The 23,659-nt window shown below is 44.6% G+C and overlaps 1 protein-coding gene across 1 annotated transcript in view; it reads right to left on the bottom strand.

The window, feature by feature from the left end:
* Galnt18 (polypeptide N-acetylgalactosaminyltransferase 18) overlaps positions 1-23,659 on the bottom strand; it is a 339,876-nt gene that overhangs the window by 48,693 nt on the left and 267,524 nt on the right. Inside the window, exons 7-8 of the mRNA XM_046438133.2 lie at positions 6,741-6,926; positions 412-549 (exon numbers count right to left, since the gene is read on the bottom strand). Coding sequence (XP_046294089.1) covers positions 412-549; positions 6,741-6,926 — 324 coding nt within the window. The remainder of the gene's footprint in view (positions 1-411; positions 550-6,740; positions 6,927-23,659) is intronic.

The following is a 23,659-nucleotide window of genomic DNA, read 5'->3' as shown; positions in this document are numbered from 1 at the left end:
GGGCTCTGCATGTGCATGGGAGCATTACCTTTGGTGGAAGAGTACAGGGAGGTTGGCAGGACCTCAGTCACCCCAGCTGGGAGAACAGTGGGTGTTAATTATATCACTTTAAAATATTCAGCTAGTTGGTTCTTGATATTTTAATGAGTGGACTATGCAGGTTTGGGGCCAGAGCTGAACTGCTTAGAATAATCAAGGAGAAATAAATACCTTACTCAAGGGCCTGGAGAGTTTCTGGCTGTGAAAGCAAAGGCTGTCTTGCAGGACCAGAAACCAGCACTGAGTCCCCAAGTCTACTCTGAGTCCCCATGTGGGGCTTTATTCTCTCCCTTCCCCTTCTTCCTTAAGCCTCTTTCTGGTCTTGCTCTCTGTCTGCATTTAAATGAAACCCCAAAGAGAGCGCCTCCTTACCACCCCATAGGCAATGATGTCTGAGTACATCCTCATCTCTGGGTACACGCTGACCAGGTACCACCGGAAGGTCTTGCACTGCAGCTGTTTTCTCAGAGCCTTCCTGGCGGTGATGTCCCCAATGTCGATTCCTGAGTCCTGCACAGGGAAGCAGAGGCAGAGGTACAGCCACCATCCATTGCAGCTTCTCCCTGATTTCCACCTTGGTATGACCCAGTGCCCCCAACCCAAACTCTCAGAGACTGGTGCAAGGACCACGTGGGATGTTACTTCAAGCATCCGGACACATAGCTCAACCCTCCCACCATCCCTATTTGCATTCTGAAACATGGGGACTGTCATTAAAAAGCCATTGAACATAAAGATGCTGGATCCTTAGATTATGAATTAAAAAGCTATAGACTAAGTAAAGAAATGGGAAGAATACAGTCTGAGTAGGCTTTTCTCTACTTCAAGAGAAAAGAAGAGAGATTCTGAGCTGTGGGTGAGAGGGACAAGAAGCGGAAAGGAACTGAAGATAGAAAATGTTAATTCTATTAACAGTGCTAAGAACCATCTAACAGCTAAGGTTACACGACGCTTCCAGTGTACCAGGCCCTGTTCTGTACGAGACATGCTTATGTATTTGTATTTGCTTATATTTATATAAATGTGTACTGTCCCATTTCAACCTATAAAGCAGCCCTATATATTTTTCATTTGTAGATGAGTTGAGACGGGGGTTGAGTAACCTCTGGTAATTTGCTCAAAACCCCACAGCTGAGATTTCAACCCAACCAACCTCCATCTAGAGTTTGACTTTCACCTTACCCTATGCATGTGGTAACCCTGCCTCCTAAGGCCAAGTCCTTCTAGGAGAAGCAGGCTCTCTGTAGCATGGGCCTGGTGTCTTAGGGAGGAGAGCTCCAGGCCACCAGGGTGCAGCAGCCATGGGGCAAGCAAAGGAGACATGAATGTGTCCATGAATGAGAGGGACAGAGAAGTTCCCATATTTCTTGTGGTCCCACAGCAGAGTGGGGAGCACCAAGGATTCCCAGGCCTGCACACTCATGGCTGGGTAAGGCACAGAGCTGGTTAAGCAAGAGCTGGTGCTGCAGCAGAGGACACTGGGGATCCATTAGCTGGGGATCAGATGGAGATCAGAGACATCTCAGAGGCCACCATGGAAGGTGTGGCACCAGAGACCAGATGAGGCATGAGGGGTCTCATAAGATGCCAGCTATCGTGAAAGCACAGGAAAACAGCAGGTAGAACTGTCTCCTACCCACACTGGCCACCTGCTACCTGGGTGTATGCTACAATTCAAGCACCAACTCCAGTAGCCAAGTCCCTGATATCCATCTGGACATGCTCAGAACAAGTGTTGGGAGGGGTTTGAGTAGAAGTAAAATTCAGATATAGAAAAAATATATTTAGGTTTACTCATCAGGGTTCAGACAATGTAAAGATTTGAACCTGCAGCATCCTGAAGGTCAAGATTCCAGATTTCTGAAGCCCATTTCAGCCAGGACCCATCTTCCTATTCTTAATAACTCACTGTTGATTTGTCTGTTACCCCATCTGCTCCAGCCAGAGCTTGACCATGGACTTCTCTCTGAGCCCTGTTCCGCTAGATTGTAGCCCAGTCTATCTTATTTCGGTATCCCACTCAGCTCTGTGCTTGAGATATAGCACTGAGATGAGTTTAGAAAATATTTATGAAGTAGTGATTACACCAACTGGTAATAAATGTGATCTGTCCCCATTTCCCACCCCAGGGGATCTGTTATGTATTAACCCTTCACATTTCTCTGTATTTTATCCTTTTATCACAAAGCTGTTCCCCACATGTATTTATTTCTTCTTCATGAGTGCTAAGATGGCCTTCACATGACTACAAGTCAACTCTGTATGTTGGCCATTAGCACAACCTGTCTTAGGAAGGCCTCTATGTTTTCCTAAAATTCTGGTTTCCCATGGGAAACCTTTCTTCCTGCACTCAGGAGTGGAATGAAGGCTGTCTCTGCCCTCGTGGATTAAGTAATGATGAGAGAGAGATAATCTATCATGTGCCCCCTCTGCTTAACTGCTAGGAAGCCCAAGAACCAGCCCCTTTCTTAGTTGAAATTTCTGGATATCAAGACCCCTTCCCTTTTCCAGTCTTTTGATTGCCTCTTGCTTTTCTGCTTGTCTGCACTGTGTTTACTATAAATTGCATCAAATCCTTTTTCAGAGCAAGGGGTCACAAACTGAGAAATAAGCAAACTTCAGAGAAGGCTACCTTGGTCCTTATTATTAGAAAACAATAACACAGATTCTTCTTTTGCTGACTGTTTAGTGTAGTGAGTGGAATGCTTTCTTCCTCCAAAATTTGTGTCTACTGGAATCTCTGAATGTGACTTTACAGCTCCTTTAAAGATGTAATCAGTTTGCAATATCAAGATGAAATCATCTTGGATTCAGGGTGAATCCTAAATCCAATGACTGATATCCTTACAGAAGAACAGAGAGGGAGATTCAAGTACACAGAGACACAGAAGGGATAGAACCATGTAGAGACAGAGCAGAACTCAGAGTGTTTGAGCTATACCCCAAGGAACACCAGGAGCTACCAGAAGCTGGAAGAGGCAAAGATTATCTGCCAAAGCCACTGAAGACAGCACAGCCCTGCTGAAATCTTAAATTTAGGCTTCTGACTTCCAGACTGTGGAAGAATACATTTCTGTTGTTTTAGCCACCAAGTTTATGATAATTTGTTTTGGTCGTCCTAGGAAACTAACAAAGTTAGCCACCCGCAAAATGGCTCAATATCCCTGTCACATGGTCACAAAATTTCATGTAGCCAAACCTAAAGAAGATCTATAACCTAATCACCATGGGAATATCCCTGGCACTCAGCCTGCCTGGGAGAAGCAGGGGCTGGGAGAGAGTTCCCAAACCTTGCTTAAGAAAATAATGATGCTTTGCTGCAGGTGAACTTTCTGTGTATTAACAAACAAACTGACTTTCAATTAAAGCAGCAAGGATGCAAGAGCCGGAGGCTTCTCTTATCTCTCATGAATGTGGGACTGAGTGAGGTAAGGGAGCAGGTGAGGCGGCTTAGCTCTGCTCCATGCACAGCCCAGGGGAGGGCTCAGCCTAGGAGCCAGAGACCAAGGAAAGGGTTCACCCTCATGACCAGCAGTTTAATTCATCCACGAATGAGCGTTAGCAAGGATTCACTGAGCTTTGCTATGTGTCCCACCTAGGCTAGGCACGGCGACCCATATATGGATTACACCGTGTATCCTCCATGATCCCACAGTCTATTGCAGCTCTGGACACACACTAAAATCCTCAGAAGCACTTTCCACAAAGATCCCAGGACCCCCTTCCAAACTAATTAAATTTTAATCTCTGAGGGTGGAGCACAAGTGATTTTAAAGTTTAACCACATTTGAGAAGGAGAGAGAGAGAGAGAGAGAGAGAGATTGATTTTAGATAAACAAACATTCTTTTACAATGACAGAGCCAGAGCTGGCTTCCTAGAAGGGTCACCAGAACTGAGCTTACCAGGATGGGTTATGGTAGGCATGGGAGCTGGGAAAGAAGTGGAGGGTGGGGAATTCCAAATAGAACGGAATAAACAGGCACAGAGGGAAGAAACAGTGTGTTACACACACGAGTGTGGGCAGTTGCCATAGTGCATGTAGATTATGTGGATCCCAAAACAAGGAGTGGGGAGAGTGAGGCTGGAGATACAGACAGGAGAGGGAAAGGGAAGCTCAGATGCATGTCAAACGCTGTACTGAGCCCTTGACTTTATACACAACAGGGAGCTGTTTAAAGATTTTAAGCAGGGCAATGACATGGACATTGTGGGTTTTTAAAAGATAAGATAGTTTGGAAGGGAAAAGGATTGAGCCAGGGAAGACATCTGAAGGCTGTTGCAGAGGGACAGGCAAGGCCTGAACTTAGGTGTGAGAAGAGGTGGGAATGGAAGGGAAGGCTCCGTGATTGATGGAAAGGATTGAGAAAGGAGGATAAAAGGATGATGATCAGTTTCAAGCTCATATTCCTGGGAAGACGGTGGCATCAGGAGCTGAGACAGAGGAGCAGAACTGGGGAAAGGGGATGTGCTCAGTTTGATTGCCAACAGGATCACCAGGAGGAGATGTCCAGCTGGCAGTTGGAGATGTAATTCTGAAAACAGGGTTAGAAGTATGTTGTCAACATATGGGTGGTAGGCAACTCAAGACAGATGAGATTAGCCAGAGAGCTGGTATATAGTAAGAGCAGTCGGCCACGGCTGCCTCTCCAGGAGCACTCAGGTGAGATGAGCCCCCAAGAAGAAAGGAGTAACCAGGAAGAGATGAGATTGGAGGGTGTTGAATAATGGAGCCAGGGACTTCAGAGTTTCAAGGAAAAGGTGGAATCCTGTAGCTTAAAGACTTTAAAATATCCATTAAATTAGGCAGTTAGAAAGACCTTGCTGACATTGATAAAAGTGGCTTCAATGGAATATTGGAATGTAACTTCAGAAGTGAATGGCAGGTGGAAAAGTCTTCCAGAGCCTTAAGAGGAAGAAGATGGAGTTTGGACACAGAAATTAACAGAGGAGTCGAGAGAAGTATACTGACCCCTTCCTTCTTACCTAAGGCTTTATCCTGGACATTTCCACACCTCATCTCTTTATTAACCCTACCCACTGAATTTCGTTTGAACTTCCCCCTGAGGAGTTACAGGCAGACACTGAGTGTCATCATTTCTCAGTTATTTTTACTGACGTAGTTCTCTACCATGCACTGGGTTGCTGTCCATTTCAATATCTGTCAGTTGAAACAGGGGAGATGGCTAAAAGGTCTTTAGCTTGGAGAAATGGAGAGGAGGGACCTGGGCAGTTTCCAAATGCTCTTAACATTTTTGCATCATTTTTCACAGCAGCGCTCAGCACCCTGCACAACATACTGTAATCCAATGTCCACAGATGGGTCTAGAAGGAGTGATGATTTCCCTAGAAATGCTCACTGTTGGGGTGACAACCCTGTGCTGCTTCATTAGGGTTGGCTGAGCTCTGGCTCATATTCCTTGATTCCTCATTTCCCCTCCCAACTGCTGAAATCTCACTGATTGCAGGAGGATGCAACCCAACTCAAGTCCCTGATGCCCGAGGAGGGAGACTGTCTGAAGCTCCCACTCAAGGCTCTTCCTACTTTCTCAGCAATTTAGCCAGAACAACATTGGTAGAAAGTTTAGGGTACAAGGCCTTTACACAGAAACTTCAAGCAAAGATCAATCATTTCCCTATTAGAAAGAGAGTTAAAGCTTTCTAAAGGACTCCCAAGGGATGCCACAGCCTTGGGAGGAAAGAAAGAGGTCATGCAGTCAACAGCTCTATCACACAGAATGCAACATAAGCAATGAACTCCAGGCAGACAAGCTGGTAAGCAGGTCGGAACGCTGCAGCCGACATCTGGTGGGTTTTCCTAACTCAGCATTCCAAGGTTATTTCCATGTGACACATGGCAAAACTGAACCAAACTACTAGAGAGGCATGGCTTTTTCTCTTGCGCTTCTGAAATGCAGGTAACTAGAGGTCTAGGGGGAAGTGACAGGCAATGATGAGGTTCTGTGAAGATCAGAAATGACCTAAAAAATGTCCAGAACCATTCCTTTCTCCTACTGAGGATCCGTGTGGTTGTGTATCTGTCTCCCTATTCATATGGTTCAGGAAATGCCACAGGCATATGGACATTCCTTATAGCTCTGGTCAAAGTTTAATGGAGAAGATTGAATCAAGAGTACATGCAGCTGGGAACAGTGGCACACGCCTGTAATCCCAGCAGCTCGGGAAGCTGACTCAGGAGGATAGTGAGTTCAAAGCCAGCCTCAGCAAAAGCAAGGTACTAAGCAACTCAATGAGACCCTGTCTCTAAATAAAATACAAAATAGGGTTGGGGATGGGGCTCAGTGGCTGAAAGCCCCTGAGTTCAATCCCCAGTAACCTACCCCCCCTCCCCCCCAAAAAAAACTACATGGAGATCAAGTTGCATTTTGTGAACTGTTGTCATTATCGATAATCCCAGACCATGAAACACCTCATGACAGAGAAACTGAGGGACGGGAGCAGGCAGGAAACTTGCAACCACCTGGTTCAAATTTGATTTAAAATGAGGTCACTATGGTTCAGAAAGAACAAGTGCTTCTATAATCATGCATCAATCAGGGATGGGTAGGGGCAAAAAATGGCCTCAAGACTCAGAGTCAGCCCCTTTGCCAGTATGCATTGGGGCTGACAGTCCCGTCTAGCATGACAGAATTTAGTCCCGTGTTTGTGTTTTATCCCCATCAAACCCACCAAAGCTTCCTACCTCTTGGGGTATGTTCCATGCCATGTAGACATGGCTTTTAAATTCATCCATCCAAACTTCAGCCACCCTGAGTGCGTTCCTGCGGACATGGGCAGTGAGGTCCTCTGTGTAGGGCTTGTGGGCTCGCTCAATGTGCGCGATCCGCGAGCAGGGCAGGACCTCCACACTCCCACCACACTGCCACACCTGCAGAAGACAAGGAGTCACTCATCAGTGCCCAGACTAGGCTGTGCACATCGAAACCGGGCCACGGATGACCACTCAACACGGAGCATGGGGAATCCAGTTTCATCTTGTCTCCCCTGATACTGAGAAGGAATAAGCTGTATCTGATTTCTACTCCTAAAGAAGCCTAGCTATTGAGTCATTGATTCATGGCTTGGTTATCATTGCTGTGGGTTTACTTGCAAAGAATTAATATTCCCTATCTCTCTAGCCATGCAACCTACTTGGCCAAAAAGAGACCAGATGTTTTGTAACCAAAGACCTGGCTTCTCCCTGCCTTGGGGGAGAAGTTAACAAAATCCTTGATGATGATCCTCTAAAGGGACCAAAAAGAATTCCCAACAGAGACATCCATCTTCAAATGGACCCCATGGGCCTGGCCAGGGATTAGTGGTCACAACAGAGAAAGAGCCAGTTACACTTCTCCGACCCCATTTTTCCTAGGCTTTGGAACTCAAAGGAGAGAAATCTGCAAAGAAAGGAATGATACTAAACTGTCACCAACCTTGGGGAGTCTGGATGCAATTTGATTTTGAAAGAAATAAAATGTGGCCTTGTGCTCTTGAGTGTCAATGGGTGGTATCCTGAAGTTCTCACCACTCAGATCTTTCCATGATCCTGAACATGCACACCCATTTGTGTTTCTAGGCCTTTGCCAATTCTGTTTGAAATTTTAGAATGTTCTTCCAACTCCTTCATCAGCTGAAAATGTTCACCTCTCAAGACCTTGACCATGGGGCCCCAACACTGTGGGATCTTTGCTTGGTCCTCTGGGCAGAGCCAATTGCTCCCTCCTCTGGACCTCATATCTCTGGATATCACAACTTCCTTTCTGATCAGTCAGCCTCACTCACTCTGTGTTCCTTCAAGGCAGAACTTGTACCTCATTCATGTCTCATCTCTAGCACCTCACACAGAGCCACAGAGAAATAAGTACTTATTGGATAAAGAAAGGATCGATGCTTAATTGGCCAATTGATCAATATATAAAAGGTTGATGCTTGCTGAATGGGAGCTGAATCTGAAAACCTCATCAGAGCTGATGAATGTGGCTTCTGAAGGAAAGAAATCAAGATCTTTGGTGGATAATAGTGGCCACTTGCCGAGTATTGTCAATGTGATAATTGGTGGATAATATTCACATGTATAATAGATGCCCAACCATGATGATAAGTCTGGGTCTGAGGCAGAGACAGATTGGGGTTTAGCTCAATCCCAAATGCCGAAGTCTGGCTGGACACAATTCAGGAGCCACTTGTCAAAAGAAACCGAACTTTATTTTTAGAACCACACACACCAAACAAAACAGCTCCTCAGGAAAAACCTTCAGAGCCCAACTGCCACCACCAGCTTCCCACAAGCCTCTCCACCTCCCCCACTCCTCCTGCTCTTGAGGCTGATTGGCTGGGTCGTGTGGGCGGAGCCAAAAAAGTCCCCCAATGAGCAGCTCCATAGTCTGAAAGGGCGGGGAAACAGCCCAATGACCATCACCGCAGAGGAGCCAATCAGCTAGAAGTTGCTGGGGCGCTGTGAGCCAATCATCAGCTGGCAGCTGGAAGTTTGCTGGCACCTGGAAGTTTGCTGGCAGCTGGAAGTTTGCTGGGGCCCCTTCGGCTGTGGCTCTCAACACCAAATGCGTTAGTTAGAAGGACAATGCCTTCTCTCTTGCCAATCTCTCTCACCTGGGTGATCCTGAAGGCTGTTGGAGTTGGAGAGCAATTTACTGGCTTATCAGTCACCTTGGCTTATCTTATGTTTCATATATTACTTAGACTCATTGGAAAGGAAAGGAGCGTTCCCACTGAGGGTCTTTGTGGCAGCTGCTGCCCTGTGCCCGTGGGGATGCAATGAAACCTGATGGTTGTGAACAAAGGGTTTGCAACTGGGCTGCTGGAGTCCAGCTTCTGGCTCTGCTTCACACTAGCTGTGTGGCCTTTAGGAAGTCGCTTCATCTCGTCTGTGCTTGTTTTTCTTCTTCCCAGGGATTATAATAGTACCTATCTCATAAGGTTGTTGAGAAGATTAAGGCAATTCCATACGAAGTACCCAATCCATCACAAGCACTTGGTCAGTCTCAGCTGTCATATATACAAATTATACGGCGGGCTCCTCAGAATAACCCTGCAAGGTGGTTGTCATTATCTCCAATTCCAAGTGGGAAACTCGACTAAAGAACGACCCTTTGTCCACGACCACACAGCTGGTACTGAAGACAAAAGGATCTGTTGAAGGCTCCAGGTGGTGCACCTTCCTTTCCAGGACCCATGTGCTCTGGGGATTGTACTGATTTTCAGTTCACTGCACTCTGATTTTCAATGAAAACCTCTAAATCCTGTGAATAGGTTATTGACAACACAAAGGGCCAGGGTAATTATTCTTTTTGCAAGCGGAGTGGAGGCTATTACTTGACCTGTTTCAACAACACAACACAGAACATGATTCACACCAAAGCACTTTTATTAGAAAACCTGTTTCTCAGAGTCTCACCATTCACCTGAGAGTGGGTACATCTGCCGTCACTGTGATCAGAACAGCAGCGACAGCGGCTGCATCTTTCCTTGTGCCTCTAGACACAGTAACAAAGAAGAGTAAACTCGCTGTCAATCTCTTGAATTCACTTCCCTCTCCCCATCCCTGAGGCCACCTCCCTTGTCCAGGCCATGGTCATCTCTGTACCTACTGCCAAACAAGTGATCTCTTTCCTCCTGTCTTCCTCCAAACTCCTCTACACACTGCAGCCAGAGAGATCTTCAGAGGTGTGAACTGAATCACACCTCTCCCCGAACCACGCCCCCACTAGCACCCTCTGATCTGGGCTTGGACCCCACCCCTCCCACTTTCTAGTTGTGCTCCCTGATACATTCTAGGCTACAGCCATGTTGAATTCCTTCCTCCAACACTCGGCTTTTCTCTCACTGCTAGGTCTCTGCACCTGGGATGACATACTCTACCCTGCCCTGCTTTCCCAACTCATTGTTTGGAATCAGTTCATGGTCGCCTCCCCATACTGGCTTCAACTAGGTTAGCCTGTTTTATCTGTGGTCCTCACCTCACCTTTTCCTAATCTAGCACCACAGTAGCTGCATTAGTGTTTAATTAATCATCTCCTTCCCTCTTTCAAAAGGTTCTCTTAGTTCTTTAAATTCTCCTTTGGCTGTGTGTTAAGTGATGCTCAGAACAAACCATGGATTTTCAGGAGAAGTGAGGCAGCTGGCTGGCTGGGAGAAGGGCGTCAAATTTAATAGCACAGCTTTGGAGTCCATGAGAACTGGATTCAAATTTTACCTCTGCTACTTGTCATTCTGTATCTTTGGCAGGCAACTTCCTCTCCCCAGGTTCATAGTGCAAGTGGTGTTTAATACTGTGCCAGCCTCAGTGTGGGCAGTCAAGGAATTGAAAGCAACATGTATGTAGGGACAGGACATCTCAACCAGTTCTGGGCCTGCTGGGTGCCAGCTGGGTGGTGATTTTGGGTTAATTAACCTCTGGTATAAGAAACTCTCATGATGTGGGGTACTCAAGAGGGCTGTGGCCTCAGCAAGCCCCTGTGGCAGTGCTTGGAACACAGAAGCCCTCAGTCTGTGCCTGTTATTCGTTTATAAAAGGCATTACAATTGCTGCTCTTTGGCTTCTGTACATCCATTTCTGAGGAGCAAACAGCCTGCAGAGGACAGGCTGCCTTCCCATCAGACAGGGGTGCATGGGCTCCCTTCTCAGAGGCAGGAGAGCTTGTTAACACAGAGGTCACCTCCAGTCTCCTCCCTTCTGTGAAAAGGAACTTTCTAGAAAGGGGGCAGCATTTGCCTTGGATACAGCCTTCGGGTTTTGGGTAGCATCCAGGGTTTGGAAAAGAAGATGCAGACTCAGCATATATGTCACCATTCCTTGACCCTGCCGGTGACACTGAAGTCAATTAGGAAAGGCCTGTGCTCACTGATTCCTAGATGATGAGTGGCTCTACTGACCAATAGCATGTCCCAAGAAAGAATCTCAAAAGTCTTATGCTCAGCTCATCTCAGAGATCCTGTGGGATGGTAGACAAAGGTTAGAAAAGAAAATCATTGGCATTTAGACGGAATGGAAGATGATGTCACAAAGCTTCCAATGGAGGTTTGGGAGGGGCAGAGGATGAAGAAGTGAGAGAAAGGGAGCTGGCCCTAGCATATGAAATGCCCAATTTCTAACTGACAAAAGATGGCAAGACCCAAGCCCAAGCCCAATGGAGGATAGGGACAGGAAGTCTTGTGTCAAAGAAGGAGGGCCTCGAGAAGGCTCAGCATGGAGTTCTTGGGTGGGTGGGTTGATGCCCCAAGTACAGAGGATGGGGAGGTGGACATAAAAAGAAGGATGAGAAATGAAGACCAAAAGGTCACATGGAACAGGGCAATGGAAGCAACTAATGAGTTACAGGTCCTAAGGTGAAGGCATGTAGTGAATTTGCAGTCACTGGGGACACTGTACAGCATGTCAGCCTGAGGCTGGGTCCTGTCCCTTCTGGCCAGGCACTGAGAATAGGCTTCTTGTCCACTCCGAGTCTTTCCTTTCCCTGCCTTTCTAGTTGCTAGTTCATCTTCCTGGAACAACTTCTCCTACTCAGACTTGAACCTCTTTGACCACCCTCTGAATACCTGTGGTCCCTCACCCTTTTCCTTAATAATACTTATTTATAATTCTTTCATTTATGATTCATCCTTTAAATGTCTGTTCCCTTGAACTGCCCTATAAGCTCCATGCAAGCAAGGATCATGCCTGTGAGTTTACCATTGTCCATATCGGCCTTGATTCTCAGTATACACTCGGTAACTATTATTGGAATGAGTGAATTTGAGTCCTGGGCTTTCAGACTAGAGAGACATGGTTTTAACCAGCTCAGCTGGAGGCCCTAATAAAGGCCATAAACATAAAATGTAGCCAGATTTTACGGAACACAATGACTTCCTTCAAACCCAAGCAGTTTTTCAGGGAAGATCTGACATTTAAGTGCAGACTGCTCCAACCAAAGAGAGTTACTTTGGCTGCAGAGCTTAAATTAAATGTTGTAAAACTCAGGAAGTCATCAAATGAGCATGAACAATAGCAGGCAGCTTTGTCTTGTGGAATCAGGAACTCACTGAAGAGAAAGACCCCAACCTCACAAATGCTGGGGTATCCTAGTGAGGAGCAGCTGGGTCCACCCCCCAGATGTGAACAAGAACCTAAGGCAGATGAGAAATACAAGGTACCCAGGGTGGAGACAGGTCACCCTTCTCACCAGCCCTTCCCTGAAAGCCCAAATCCAAACCTCTACCTAGACCTGCAAGGAAGCAGGTGGGCCTTTGGGGCTGCTGGAGAGGGCTTGAATCCTGGCTTTATCACATGCTAGCCTTTGACTGAGACCTGTACAAAATGCTCCTATTGGCAAAGACAGGCCTGAGGTTTTCAGGAAGTCAGGTCCATTTCCCTTCCCAAGACAGGGAACCTGTGGTGCAAGGTCGGGGTCATGTCTGTGTTTGTCATTTACATAAACAAATCTCTCCTTCCAAGTCTCAGTTTCCCAGCTGTTGAATGGGGATGCTGAGCTCAAGGATGCTTTAGATCCTTCTACCTTTCCTACAAGGTGACCCCAAGTTTTGTTGTTAGTATCTCAAATGATGCCCAGCATTTGAGACACAGTTGACAGAAAGATGCTGAAGGCAACAAGATATAGTTTGGTCATCTTTCCTGCTAAAAGACTCCTGATCACTTTAGTCTATGACAGGAGTAGCCAATGAATTGATACTCCTGTGTTAAATGCATTCACTTTAATGTCCTTCTGTGTTGAGAAGGATTCTGAGGCTCTCTCCAGGTTCAAAGGAAAAGCACGATGCAATTTACTAGTTTTATTTACCACACGTAAAGAATTGGGGCTAGTGATATCCAGCCTCATATTTCATAGCCACCTCCACGGGATAACATCCCAAATCCTTTCCAGCTTTTGTCTCCTTATGACTTTTATGAGTTCTTTGCTCTTGGTAAATGGTATCCCCTGCTCCGTTAGCCCAAAACACTTCCTTCTGACTTGATTTCCTTCCATCCAAAGCCAGCTTGGCCCAGTTCCTCCTTCAAATTCTTGGAACACATGATTTGTACCACTCACATGGTCCTGATTTCTTGGCTCATGTGGCTAATTATCTTTTTATGGGTAGTTGTCTCGCCTGGCTTGGCTGTGAAACGCTGAGACAAGAGTGGAAAGGCAGACCCGGCAGGCCAGAGGAGGAAGATGAGGCTGATGTAGCCAAGGCTAAGGCCTGGAGAGAGCTGGAAGAGGACCAGAAACTTGTTTGTGGAGTTTTTGTGGGGATGGAGATGTAGGCAAACAAAGACATGGACAGGCTGGGTAGGGCACTCACTCTTCAGGCATCCTTCAGTTTTACACCCTAGGCCCCTCCCTCACCTCACCCCACCCCTGTCCTTGCTCTGCATGGGAAAAAAGGAAAAAGAAAGAAAAGAAATAAAAAGACATCCAGTCTTGACAAGGCTAACACCAAATCCAAAGGACATCAGTAAAGCAGGGCCAAGGACATGAGGCAGAGAAGTAGCCAGAGTGGAAACACTGTAAGCATGGAGAAAACGTGGCTTAGCCCCATACTTGCAATCTTTGGTGACCAGACAAAGATCACACTCCTCAACAAGATCTGTAAGACCCCCAAGAGCAATGAATCCTATTCCCTGCAGCCTCACCTTTTACCCTGTACTATCCAGTCACGCCATCTTCTTAGTTCCCAGGGTAGACCATATTCATGGATCTCTGTCCACCCCCCGCCTCACTCTGCAACCCCTTTCCTAAAATTCCTATTTCCCCACCACAGAGACACTTACATGTCTTACTAATCCCCACCTTCCTTCCCTGGCTGTCCTAATTTTGATAAATGACTCTGCCATGCATTTCTCTATCATTTGCTATATCATTTGTATTTCCTCTTCTGCAGCAAAAATGAGTGTGTGTGTGTGTGTGTGTGTGTGTGTGTGTGTGTGAGAGAGAGAGAGAGAGAGAGAGAGAGAGAGAGAGAGAGATCTCATGTGTATGGATTAAAGACAACACAATACAAATGTTTACCTAACACTCCACTTAAGAAATAATACTTTAGCAGTGTCTTAGAAGCCTGTGTGTATTCCTTCTTCATGCCAAATATAACCTGTTATCCTGAATTTTTAAAAATAATTTCCTTGCCACAACCTACATTAAACATTGTTTAGTTTTACCTGTTTTGGAACACTATATAAATGCAACCACATGGTATGCCTTCTGCATCTTGCTTCTCGCTTTGTTTATTTCCTTCACCTTAGTGTTCCATTGTATAAATAGACGGCAATTTATTTTTGCATTCTCCTGTTGATCCACAGGCTTGTTTCCAGTATTATGAATGGGGATCCTTGGAACATTCTCATATGAGTCTCCTGGGGCCTGAAAGTGGGTATCTCTCCATGAACTTACACCACAGTAAAATTTATGGAGCATAGGTTAGACACACATTCAACTTTCCCAAGGAGAGTGAAACTTTTGCAAATCGTGTGTACAAAGTTACACTCCCACCAGCAGGAATGAGACTCTTATTCTTTCACATTCTTGTCAACATTTGACATTGTCCAATTTTGTTTTCATTTTTGCCAATCCTGTGGCATGAAATTCTCTCTTACTATAGTTTTAATTTGCAACCTCCTCTTTGCTAGTGGGAAGGCATCTTTTTCCTGTTACTGGCCTACAATACCACACTCTGGGAGAAGACCCATATCTGCCTTGTTCTTATCAAAGAATTTCCTATGGTTACACAGGACTGGTTACACATGAGAGGTACTCAAGAAATACTTATTGCATGAACAAAGGATCAAAAGTTGGGTTTTTGTTTCATGTTAGCTCCAAAGTACTTTACTTGGGGTTCCCCAGGTTCCCAAGTGTAACTATTTAGTTATTTTAAAGTGTAAGGAGACATTTTTTAAATCTGACAATGCTGACCCTTCCATCAGACTCCACAGGAAAACATCCCTGGGGATACAGTTTCCCAAGCCCTCTCGAAACGATCACATCCAAAGAGTCCTCTGGCCAGAACTGCTCCTTGGGAAACATGATGCTTTTTCTTGGAAGGTGTCCCTGAAGGGTCTGAATATTTGGGTCAGGCCCAAGAAACACTTGAAGCATTTTCCCCCTTTGAAAGGAATCCTTCATAACTATCACTAGGCAGTAGGAGGGTTCAACTGGCAGAATTCCAGGGAGAGACAAGCTGGGCTGGGATGCCTGGGAGCTTTTCATGAAGAAAACTGAACAGGCTGTCTTGCAGGAAGTTGGGGGGTGGTGGTGGAAAGAGCTGCCTACCTACAGGAAACCCAGGGGCAAGTCAGAGAAAAGCAGCAAGGCACACTCCAGGAACTAGCTCTTCACAGATAGAGGACTCTGCTTTTCCTCAGACCCCAATGCTCCGACCATAAAAATTAGGCCTTGGAAGTACAGGGAAGGAAATTCCCTGAGGATCGCTATGCCAATGTGTGGTCACTAAGATTAGAAGATATCTCAAAGGGTTCTGAGCCAGAGGAGCATATTCATGATTACCTCAAATCTCAAATCTCATATTTGAAAAAGAAGTCAGGCCCCGACACAGTAGGGTTGGGGTGGTCTCCAAGGGCATGGCAGAGGCTCCTGTTGCTCCTGAGCACATCTTGATGCTCCTCTGCACCTCCCAAACAGCTTCAATTTAGGAGGGACCTTGTGAGCAGCTCAAACCAATAAGATGAGAAGAGAAATGACCCTTGTCACTTCTTGACAAGGTGGGCAAGCATCTAGTATTGTCTTGTCTAAGTGTACTTCCATTACCCACCCCATCCACTGGATATTGAGGCCAGGGTGACCTTTAAGTTCAAAGATGATGAATACACAAAGAAATCACCTGAGTTCCTAAGTCACCACTTGGAGAAAAGATGCCCTGCAGAGTCTCCCATCTTTCAGGGGTCTGTGTTGTGAGTGAGCAATGACCTTTTGGTGGGTTTAACCTCTGAGCTTTGGGGGCTACTGTGGCAGCCTGTGATGTGTAAAGAGGCAAAGTGACCATAGAAGTTCCCTGCAGGTACCAGTGATCAGAGACTCAGTCCAGGGTGTAGAAGAAAGCTCCAGACAGAGGGAGGAAGCAGGTGTCTCAATTCCAGGGATGAGTCCTTTAGAAAAGGATCCCACTGGAGGTCGAGAACATAGTAGATCTAGTCCCAAGAGGAGAGGGAGGGAGTTGCAGGGGGCAGGCAGGATATTAGGAACCCTGCAGAATAGGCTGCTGGTAAGAATCTGGTTCAAGTTCAAAAACAGCCTACTGTCATGTATACATAACTAATTAGTACATTTACAAAAATGTATAAAGTAAAAAAAAAAAAACAAACAAAGACAAAAGCAAACAAAAAACAGAGCAGAGGGAAGAAAATCAAGGAAGAAAGAAACCAGCTGAGTTGAAAAAGAAGGTCATGGCTTGGAGTTTACATATAGCCCAGGTTCCTTGGAAAGTCACAGGCTACAGCCCTGTGGCAACTCCACTAATACCAGAGACGAGCAGCTGTTGAGTCCAGCAATGCAGTCCCATCTCCAGTCCTGGACAGGGGACACAGAATTCAATGGGGCTGATCCTCAGTTTCTCTCTGCAAGAGGCTGGGAAGGTGGACTAATCCCCGTATAGTCATGTTTACAGAACAAACCTCTATAGAAGCCACAAGTTCAGAGAAAGAAGTATTGAGTCCAAATCGAGTCCCATTGACACTTGCACTGTCTACTCTAATTGCTTCTTTGTTTTACACTAAGATCTCTAGTTTCCATTACCATCATGGGTGCTGCCAGAGAATGATGAGTTTGAATGCCACAGGCATTCGGGGACCAATTTTCTAAAATCCAAATAAAACCTTTCCCTTCCCTAATCTGAGTCATTTTCTCAGATAACTGAGAAACCATCTATTTACTCCGTGCATTCAGCGCCCTCGCTGATGGGTTCAGTCCCTCTCCATTGCTGTGAGGCTCCTTCTCCTGTGGATGTGCCTGCTTCATCCAGCTGCTATTCAAAGCAGACCCCCTGGACCATGTTTAATTTATACTTTGCTATATGAATATGAACCACTTACTCATGTAAAGTGTTTCCTTTTTTATGTCTTTAATCAGTGGCTGTTTCTTTCCTCTCTCTGAAGCTTAATCTAATCAGAAACAAATCCCACACATATGAATAGCTCATTACCATGTCCCAATCAAATTCACATTGACCATCAATGTCAGATGTCCCTCAAAAGGATGACACTGTCCCCAAAGGATTACTCTTGAGTCAGTGTCTAAAGAGCAATGCCATGTTAAGTCAGGAGGGTCCTTCCTGAAATCCAACCAGGAATTGCTGGAGGAAAGTATATACTGTGGTCCCAGCATGGTGGGGGCCATCTGATGACAGGTGACTGATGGGTCATTAAGAAGGAATAGTGGAAGTCAGTGTGGCAGACCCCAGGGGCAGATGTCAGGGAAGCTGTGAATCTGGCCCAAGCATCACACTACTCTCGGCTCCTGGGTTCACTCCAGGGCATCACGCAGATGATAAAATGAAGCTGAGATACTGAACCATGTCTCATTCAGAAATGATATTTGTTCTAAAGAGCATCCTCCTATTTGATTGAAATTCAGATTATGAAATCTGGAGTGCTGGATTTTCACTTAAAGAGATTTGCCCTTATCATGTACATCAAAACCAATTGTCAGCTTGGGCACCAGCCTGGGTGTCATCTCTGAAAGCACCGACATGGAACTTGCCTTTAAAATGCAATTCATAAAGAGATCAGTATTGCAGTAGAAGGGGACCTAATGATGATTTCCACCATTTTCCAGGTGAGCTGACGGGGGTTCGAGATCACATCGTACTTTAGAAGTAGAAAATGGATCCAAAGCCTGACTTTTGGGAGACAGAAAGTCATTGTGGTTCAGAGCACAGGCTCTGGGCCAAACAGTCTTGATGTCAAATCCTACAATTCCCATTTGCTGTATGGGTGAATTAGGGAATTTATTTCCTCTTCTATGACTTGGTTTCCATGTCTGTGAGATGGAGAAAAAAATGATAAATTCCAAAAATAGTTGTGAGAATTAAATGAGGTAACACAGGAGGTAACTCCTTGTATGAGCTTAGAGCCCAGGATGTGTTAACTATGATTATTATCACTGTAAGATTCTACTGATTATAAGAGGCATCGTTTCTAGGGAAGAGCTTTTCGGGGGAGCTTTACAGGGCAGGAGGAAACACATTCCTCTGAGCTGGGGATTTATATATCCAACTGTCTATGTGTCATCCCTACTTACTTGCAATCAGGCACTGCAAGCTTATCTTGTCCAAAACAAAGTTCTTGATTTCCTCTCCTGCCTCCTTCTCTGTCTCTTAAGCTTCCCCTCATCCACCTAATAGCTCAAGCTCAAAGCCTGTAGGTCATCTGTTTTCGCGTCCTCCTCCACACCCAATACATCCACAAATGCAGCCAGATCGACCTCGTAAGTATAGCTTGAGTTTCTCACTTCTCTCCATCTGGTCCAAGCCACCACTACCTTTATGTGGACAGCTGCATCCCGAGCCTCCTAACGTGTCTTTCGCCTTCAACTTTTGTCACCCTCCAATCCATTGACTGAAACTAAACATCACAGCATGTATTTCTGTGTCAATTCAACCCAACACTTACAACCCAACAGTTATATACTGAGCATTTGGTACATGGCAGGCACTATTACAGGATTTGAGAATGAATCTAGCATATACAATCCCTGACTTCCTGACACTTGCACAATTCTGTGTTTTCCACAACAGCACATGCTATGGGCTAAATTCTGCTCCCCCCTCCAATTCATGTGCTGAATTGCTAACTCCCCAAGATTTTGAAGATAGGGCTTTGAAGAATGTGGTTAAGGTTAAATGAGGTCATAAGAGGGAACCCTGATCTTATTAGAGGAAGAGACACCAGAGACCTCTCGCTACCAAGTACGCAAACCAGAAAGAGAGCCCTCCCCATATCCAACTATGTGGCACCCTGATCTTGGACTTCCTGTCTCTGGAATGATGAGAAAGTAAATTTCTATTGTTGAAGTCACCCAGGCTATGTTACTTTGCTATGGCAACATGAGTTGACTACCACAGGGCTTATTGTAACTTGTTAGAAACATTGTATGTTCAATGTCAGGCATGCTCCCTTGTGTGTGGTAAATACACAACAGATAATATCAGATGAATGGATTCCTTTCAATATGCATATCAACATGAAAGCAGAGTGACCACAGGCCCTGTCTTGTCTGGGACAATGATGGTATACACCTGTTGTTGCAGTGTAATTATTAGTAACTCTCCCTTTCACTCTCAAGTGTATCTGTTTTGGAGAATGTATTACTATTTATTTACCTATTATTTATTTATATACATCAAATTTAAATGAGACAGCTTAGCTTCAGAATCACTGAAATCCTAAATAAGATGTCTTGAAATCATAGTATTACTCTTCTTGTCTCTCTCCCTAGTCCACGATTTCTTCATATGGCTATATGCAAGTTATCAAGACACTCAACCTACTGATGAGCAGCATCCAAAGCAGGCATGATGAACGCAAGTTAGGGGACCTCTGTGCTCCACTGCCTGCTGGGGCAACACCATGCTAGAGGCCAGGCCCTGTCCTTTGGACTTTGTCGAGCTGGGGGGAGAGAGAGAGAGAGAGAGAGAGAGAGAGAGAGAGAGAGAGAGAGAGAGAGAGAGAGAGAGATGGGATCTACAGGATGTTTCTTTGGGTGGTTTACACCAGGAAGTAATTCTTCATTGTCAAGACTGGATGTTACACATAAGCCTTGCTTTATAGAAAAATTGACATGTAGGGATAATTTCTGGAAACCATCACTCACAAACACTGCCAAATTTTACTTACTGATAGGTATCCTGCCTCTAGCATTGGTTTACAAGGTAAAGAACATGTGTAATGAGAGGAGAGGTCTCTCGATTCCATTCCTGCAATTGCAGATTTATGAGTGTCAGGTCTTGCCAAAGAAAACCACAACAGGAGCTGCACCATGATGATGCTGAAGATGGGGAGACGGAGGAGGAGAAGTCCATGCTCGGTTTTATCAATATTCTGCTCTCAGTGGTCCCTTCCTGGAAGGGAGTAGAATTACAGTGGAATGGTGACACATACACACACACACAAAAGTACCTTCCAGAGTCTGATACGAAAAAACAGGCCAACTCAGCAAAAGAAAAGTGAAAAAGGAAATGGAGAACGAGAATGACTCTCAGGAGCTTCACCATGCACTGCTGGCTCCCAGCTTGCTTTGGTGTTTGCTCTTGCCTTTTCTCCCCAATCAGGAAATTAAACATCGATGATACTACTATTATCTAATCCACAGTCTATAATCAAATTTTGTTGATTGCACCAATAATGGCCTTTGTAGCTGCTTTCCCCTTTGGCTTCAACTTTTTATAAAGGTAAAATTTCCACCAGGTTGACTCTTAAAATCCTTTCTCAAATGTTACCTCTTCCGCACATTCCATTAATCTCACTTTTCTATGGCTCCCTCACTGAACACAATTAACAAAACCTAAGTGTGAAGACCCTTCCCGAGCACAATAGTCCATGGGCGCTCTCCTTCTGCTCCCCACCATTTCTAGCTAATTGCTTCATTATGTACTTTTTTAATTGTTTTGTTCTTTAGGGATTAATTTTGCACTTATCTTCACTAACCGTAAAAGTTTTACAACGTACTGTTAAGCTGTGTTTGTTCAGCTGTTGGTCTGTAATTGCAAAGAGTCATTCCATGGCTGGTGTGCTAGGAAATAACACACTATATGGCAAAGAAGCATCACAGTATTTTCAGATGCCTTCTTGGGTCTACTGGGCTTCATGGAATAATCGGTTCTGGGCTGCCTGCTTGGGGCACCAGGATTCCCTTGTATGTGGAGGTCATAAGAGAGAGAACACTCACAAACTCAGAGGTTTTGGTCTCATAGGAGTCAGGTTGCTCAGATCTCAGAGGCCCTAGGAATTTCAGGTGTCATGGGTCCCAGGAGGCCATAGCTAGTGGCATACATTCCAATGTCACAGAACAATCTAAAGTTGACCACTTGAAAGGAATAAAAAATATCAACCACTCTCTCAAGGTCAAGTCTGTACTTTCCCAGGGCTCTGGCACTTGGCCCCTACCTACGCAGAGGTCATGCATCTTCAAGAAACCCTTCCTGGTCAAATAAATCTCTAAAGCTCCCTGTCTCCGAATTGATTTTGTTATGGTTTGGATGTAAGGTGTCCCCCAGAAGTTCATGTGTAAGACAACACAAGACGGTTTAGAGGAAAAATGATTAGATTATAAGAACCTTAATCCACTTAGTGAATTAATCCCCTAATGGGGATTAACTGAGTGGTAACTGAAGGTAGGTAGGGTGTGGCTGAAGGAGGTGGGTCCATGAGGACATGGCTTTGGGGTATAAATTTTATATCTGGTGAGTGGAGTCTCTCTCTGCTTTCTGATCAACATATGAGCTGCTCCCCTGCCCAACCCCCACCCGTCACACCTTGAGCCCTGAAGAATGGAGTCAACTGTCTATGGACTGAGACCTCTAAAATCATAACTCCCCAAATGAACTTTTCCTTCTCTACAATTTTTCTGGTCAGATACCTAGTCACAGCAGAAAAAAAAAAAAAAAAGCTGTCTAAAATACATCTCCATTCACTCCACCTTGGCCCTTTGAAATCTGTCTTCTATCACCATCCCTCAACTCCAACTGCCCCTACCTAGGCCTGCTCATGGCCATATTCAATGCCCTCTGTCCACTGGGATTCTGATGGCACTGGGAGATGACTGAGAGGCTTTAGCATCAGAAAAACACATCATCAAATCCAGGCTCCACCAGTTTTCTCTGTTGGGCCTGGGAAAGTGAGTCCATACCTGGGAGCCTCTGTCCTCACCTGTAAAAATGAGGATAGTCAAAAATCAATAAATGGGATGGTATCAAACTAAAAAGCTTCTTCACAGCCTCTAGCACCTCAGAGAGGGCATTGATTTCCAGAGTATACAAAGAACTAAAAAAAAAAAAATTACCACCAAACCAAACCAAACAAAAAATAAATAACCCAATCAGTAAATGGGCAAAGGAACTAAAGACACACTTCTCAAAAGAAAAAATACAACTAGTCAACAATATAAAAAAAATTCAACATCTCTAGTAATAAAAGAAATGCAAATTAAAACTACACTGAGATTTCATCTCACTCCAACCAGAATGGCAATTATCAACAATACAAGCAACAACAAATGTTGGAGAGGAAGTGGGGAAAAGAGTACCCTCGTACATTTTTGGTGGGATTACAAAGTGGTGTGACCACATGGAAAGCAGTATGGAAATTCTTCAAAATACTAGGAATGGAATCACAATCTGACCCAGCTATGCCACTCCTTAGTATATATCCAAAATCAACATGCTATCATGACACAGCCATATATAGGAGCTCAATTCACAATAGCTAAGTAATGGAACCAACGTATGTGGTCTTCAGCAGGTGAATGGATAAAGAAAATGTATATATACACAATGAAATATTACTCAGCTATAAAGAAGAATGACTTTATGACATTTGCCAATAAATGGAGGGATCTAAAGACTATAGTGCTAAGTGAAATAAGACAATACCCAAACAAAAATGACTATTCTCTCTGATATGTGGATGCTAATACACAATAAGAGGTCAGGGAGGGAAGAATAGAAGTTCACTGGATTAGACAAAAGGGAATGAAGGGGAGGGTACAGGAATAGGAAAGACAGTGGAATGAATCTGACATAACTTTCCCGTGTACATATATGAATATACCACAGTGAATCTCAACATAATGTACATCCACAAGACGGGGAATCTTAATAAGATATACTCCATGTTTGTATAAATATGTCAAAATAGACCCTACTGTCATGTATAACTAAAAAGAACAAATAAAAAATATGAGGATAGTGATTCTGGCCTCTCATATTCTTGAGGGAAGTAAATGACATACAACATGAAACTCACTAGAATATCTGCTTCCTGAGGGCAATCTTAACTTATTTGGTCATCACCTAGGACTTCATAGAGTGTTTAAAATAGTAGATGTTTTAAATATTTACTAAATAAATGGACCAAGCACAAAATAGATGACAAATGGTAGCTGTTAGTTATCCTGTTGGCTTGGTTTTTGCAGTGCTGAAATGCTGCCTTCCCCTGCCACCTGTTAGTTTCCTGAATCCAGGTCCCATCTTGCCAGCTGATTCTTCTATAAAGCTGTGGGTACCACTCTTCTATCCTCTTCTCCATCTCCAATGCCCGTGCTCAATTCTTAAATCTCTTCTTCATCCAAAGTCTCATGCTCCCACGGCTCCTCCTCTTACCTTCAACAGAAGGCACCCAATCCTGTTATCATCTCCAAGTTTCTCTTTTTTTTTTTACCTTTAGTTATGCAGTTGGGGCTTCCTGTTGAAGCCAGGATCCAAGTCTTACGTTTATCTGTACAAGTGCAAGTCACAAGCAACATAATAAATGTTCATGGTAAGAATGGACAGATAAATCATGCAAGCCTCCTTGGTAATTATTATTTCTAATATAAAACTTGTCTCAATTCCCAATTTCTCAAACTTTGCTTTCTTAGCCAATGGAACCTCCAAACCTCCCATCATCTAGCATGGAAAAATCTTAAT

This window comes from Marmota monax, unplaced genomic scaffold (assembly GCF_021218885.2).
Source record: "Marmota monax isolate L192 unplaced genomic scaffold, Marmota_monax_Labrador192_F-V1.1 WCK01_AAM20220418_F8-fsc00061, whole genome shotgun sequence".
Lineage (NCBI taxonomy): Eukaryota > Metazoa > Chordata > Mammalia > Rodentia > Sciuridae > Marmota > Marmota monax.
This window is presented reverse-complemented; position numbering and strand designations above follow the sequence as displayed.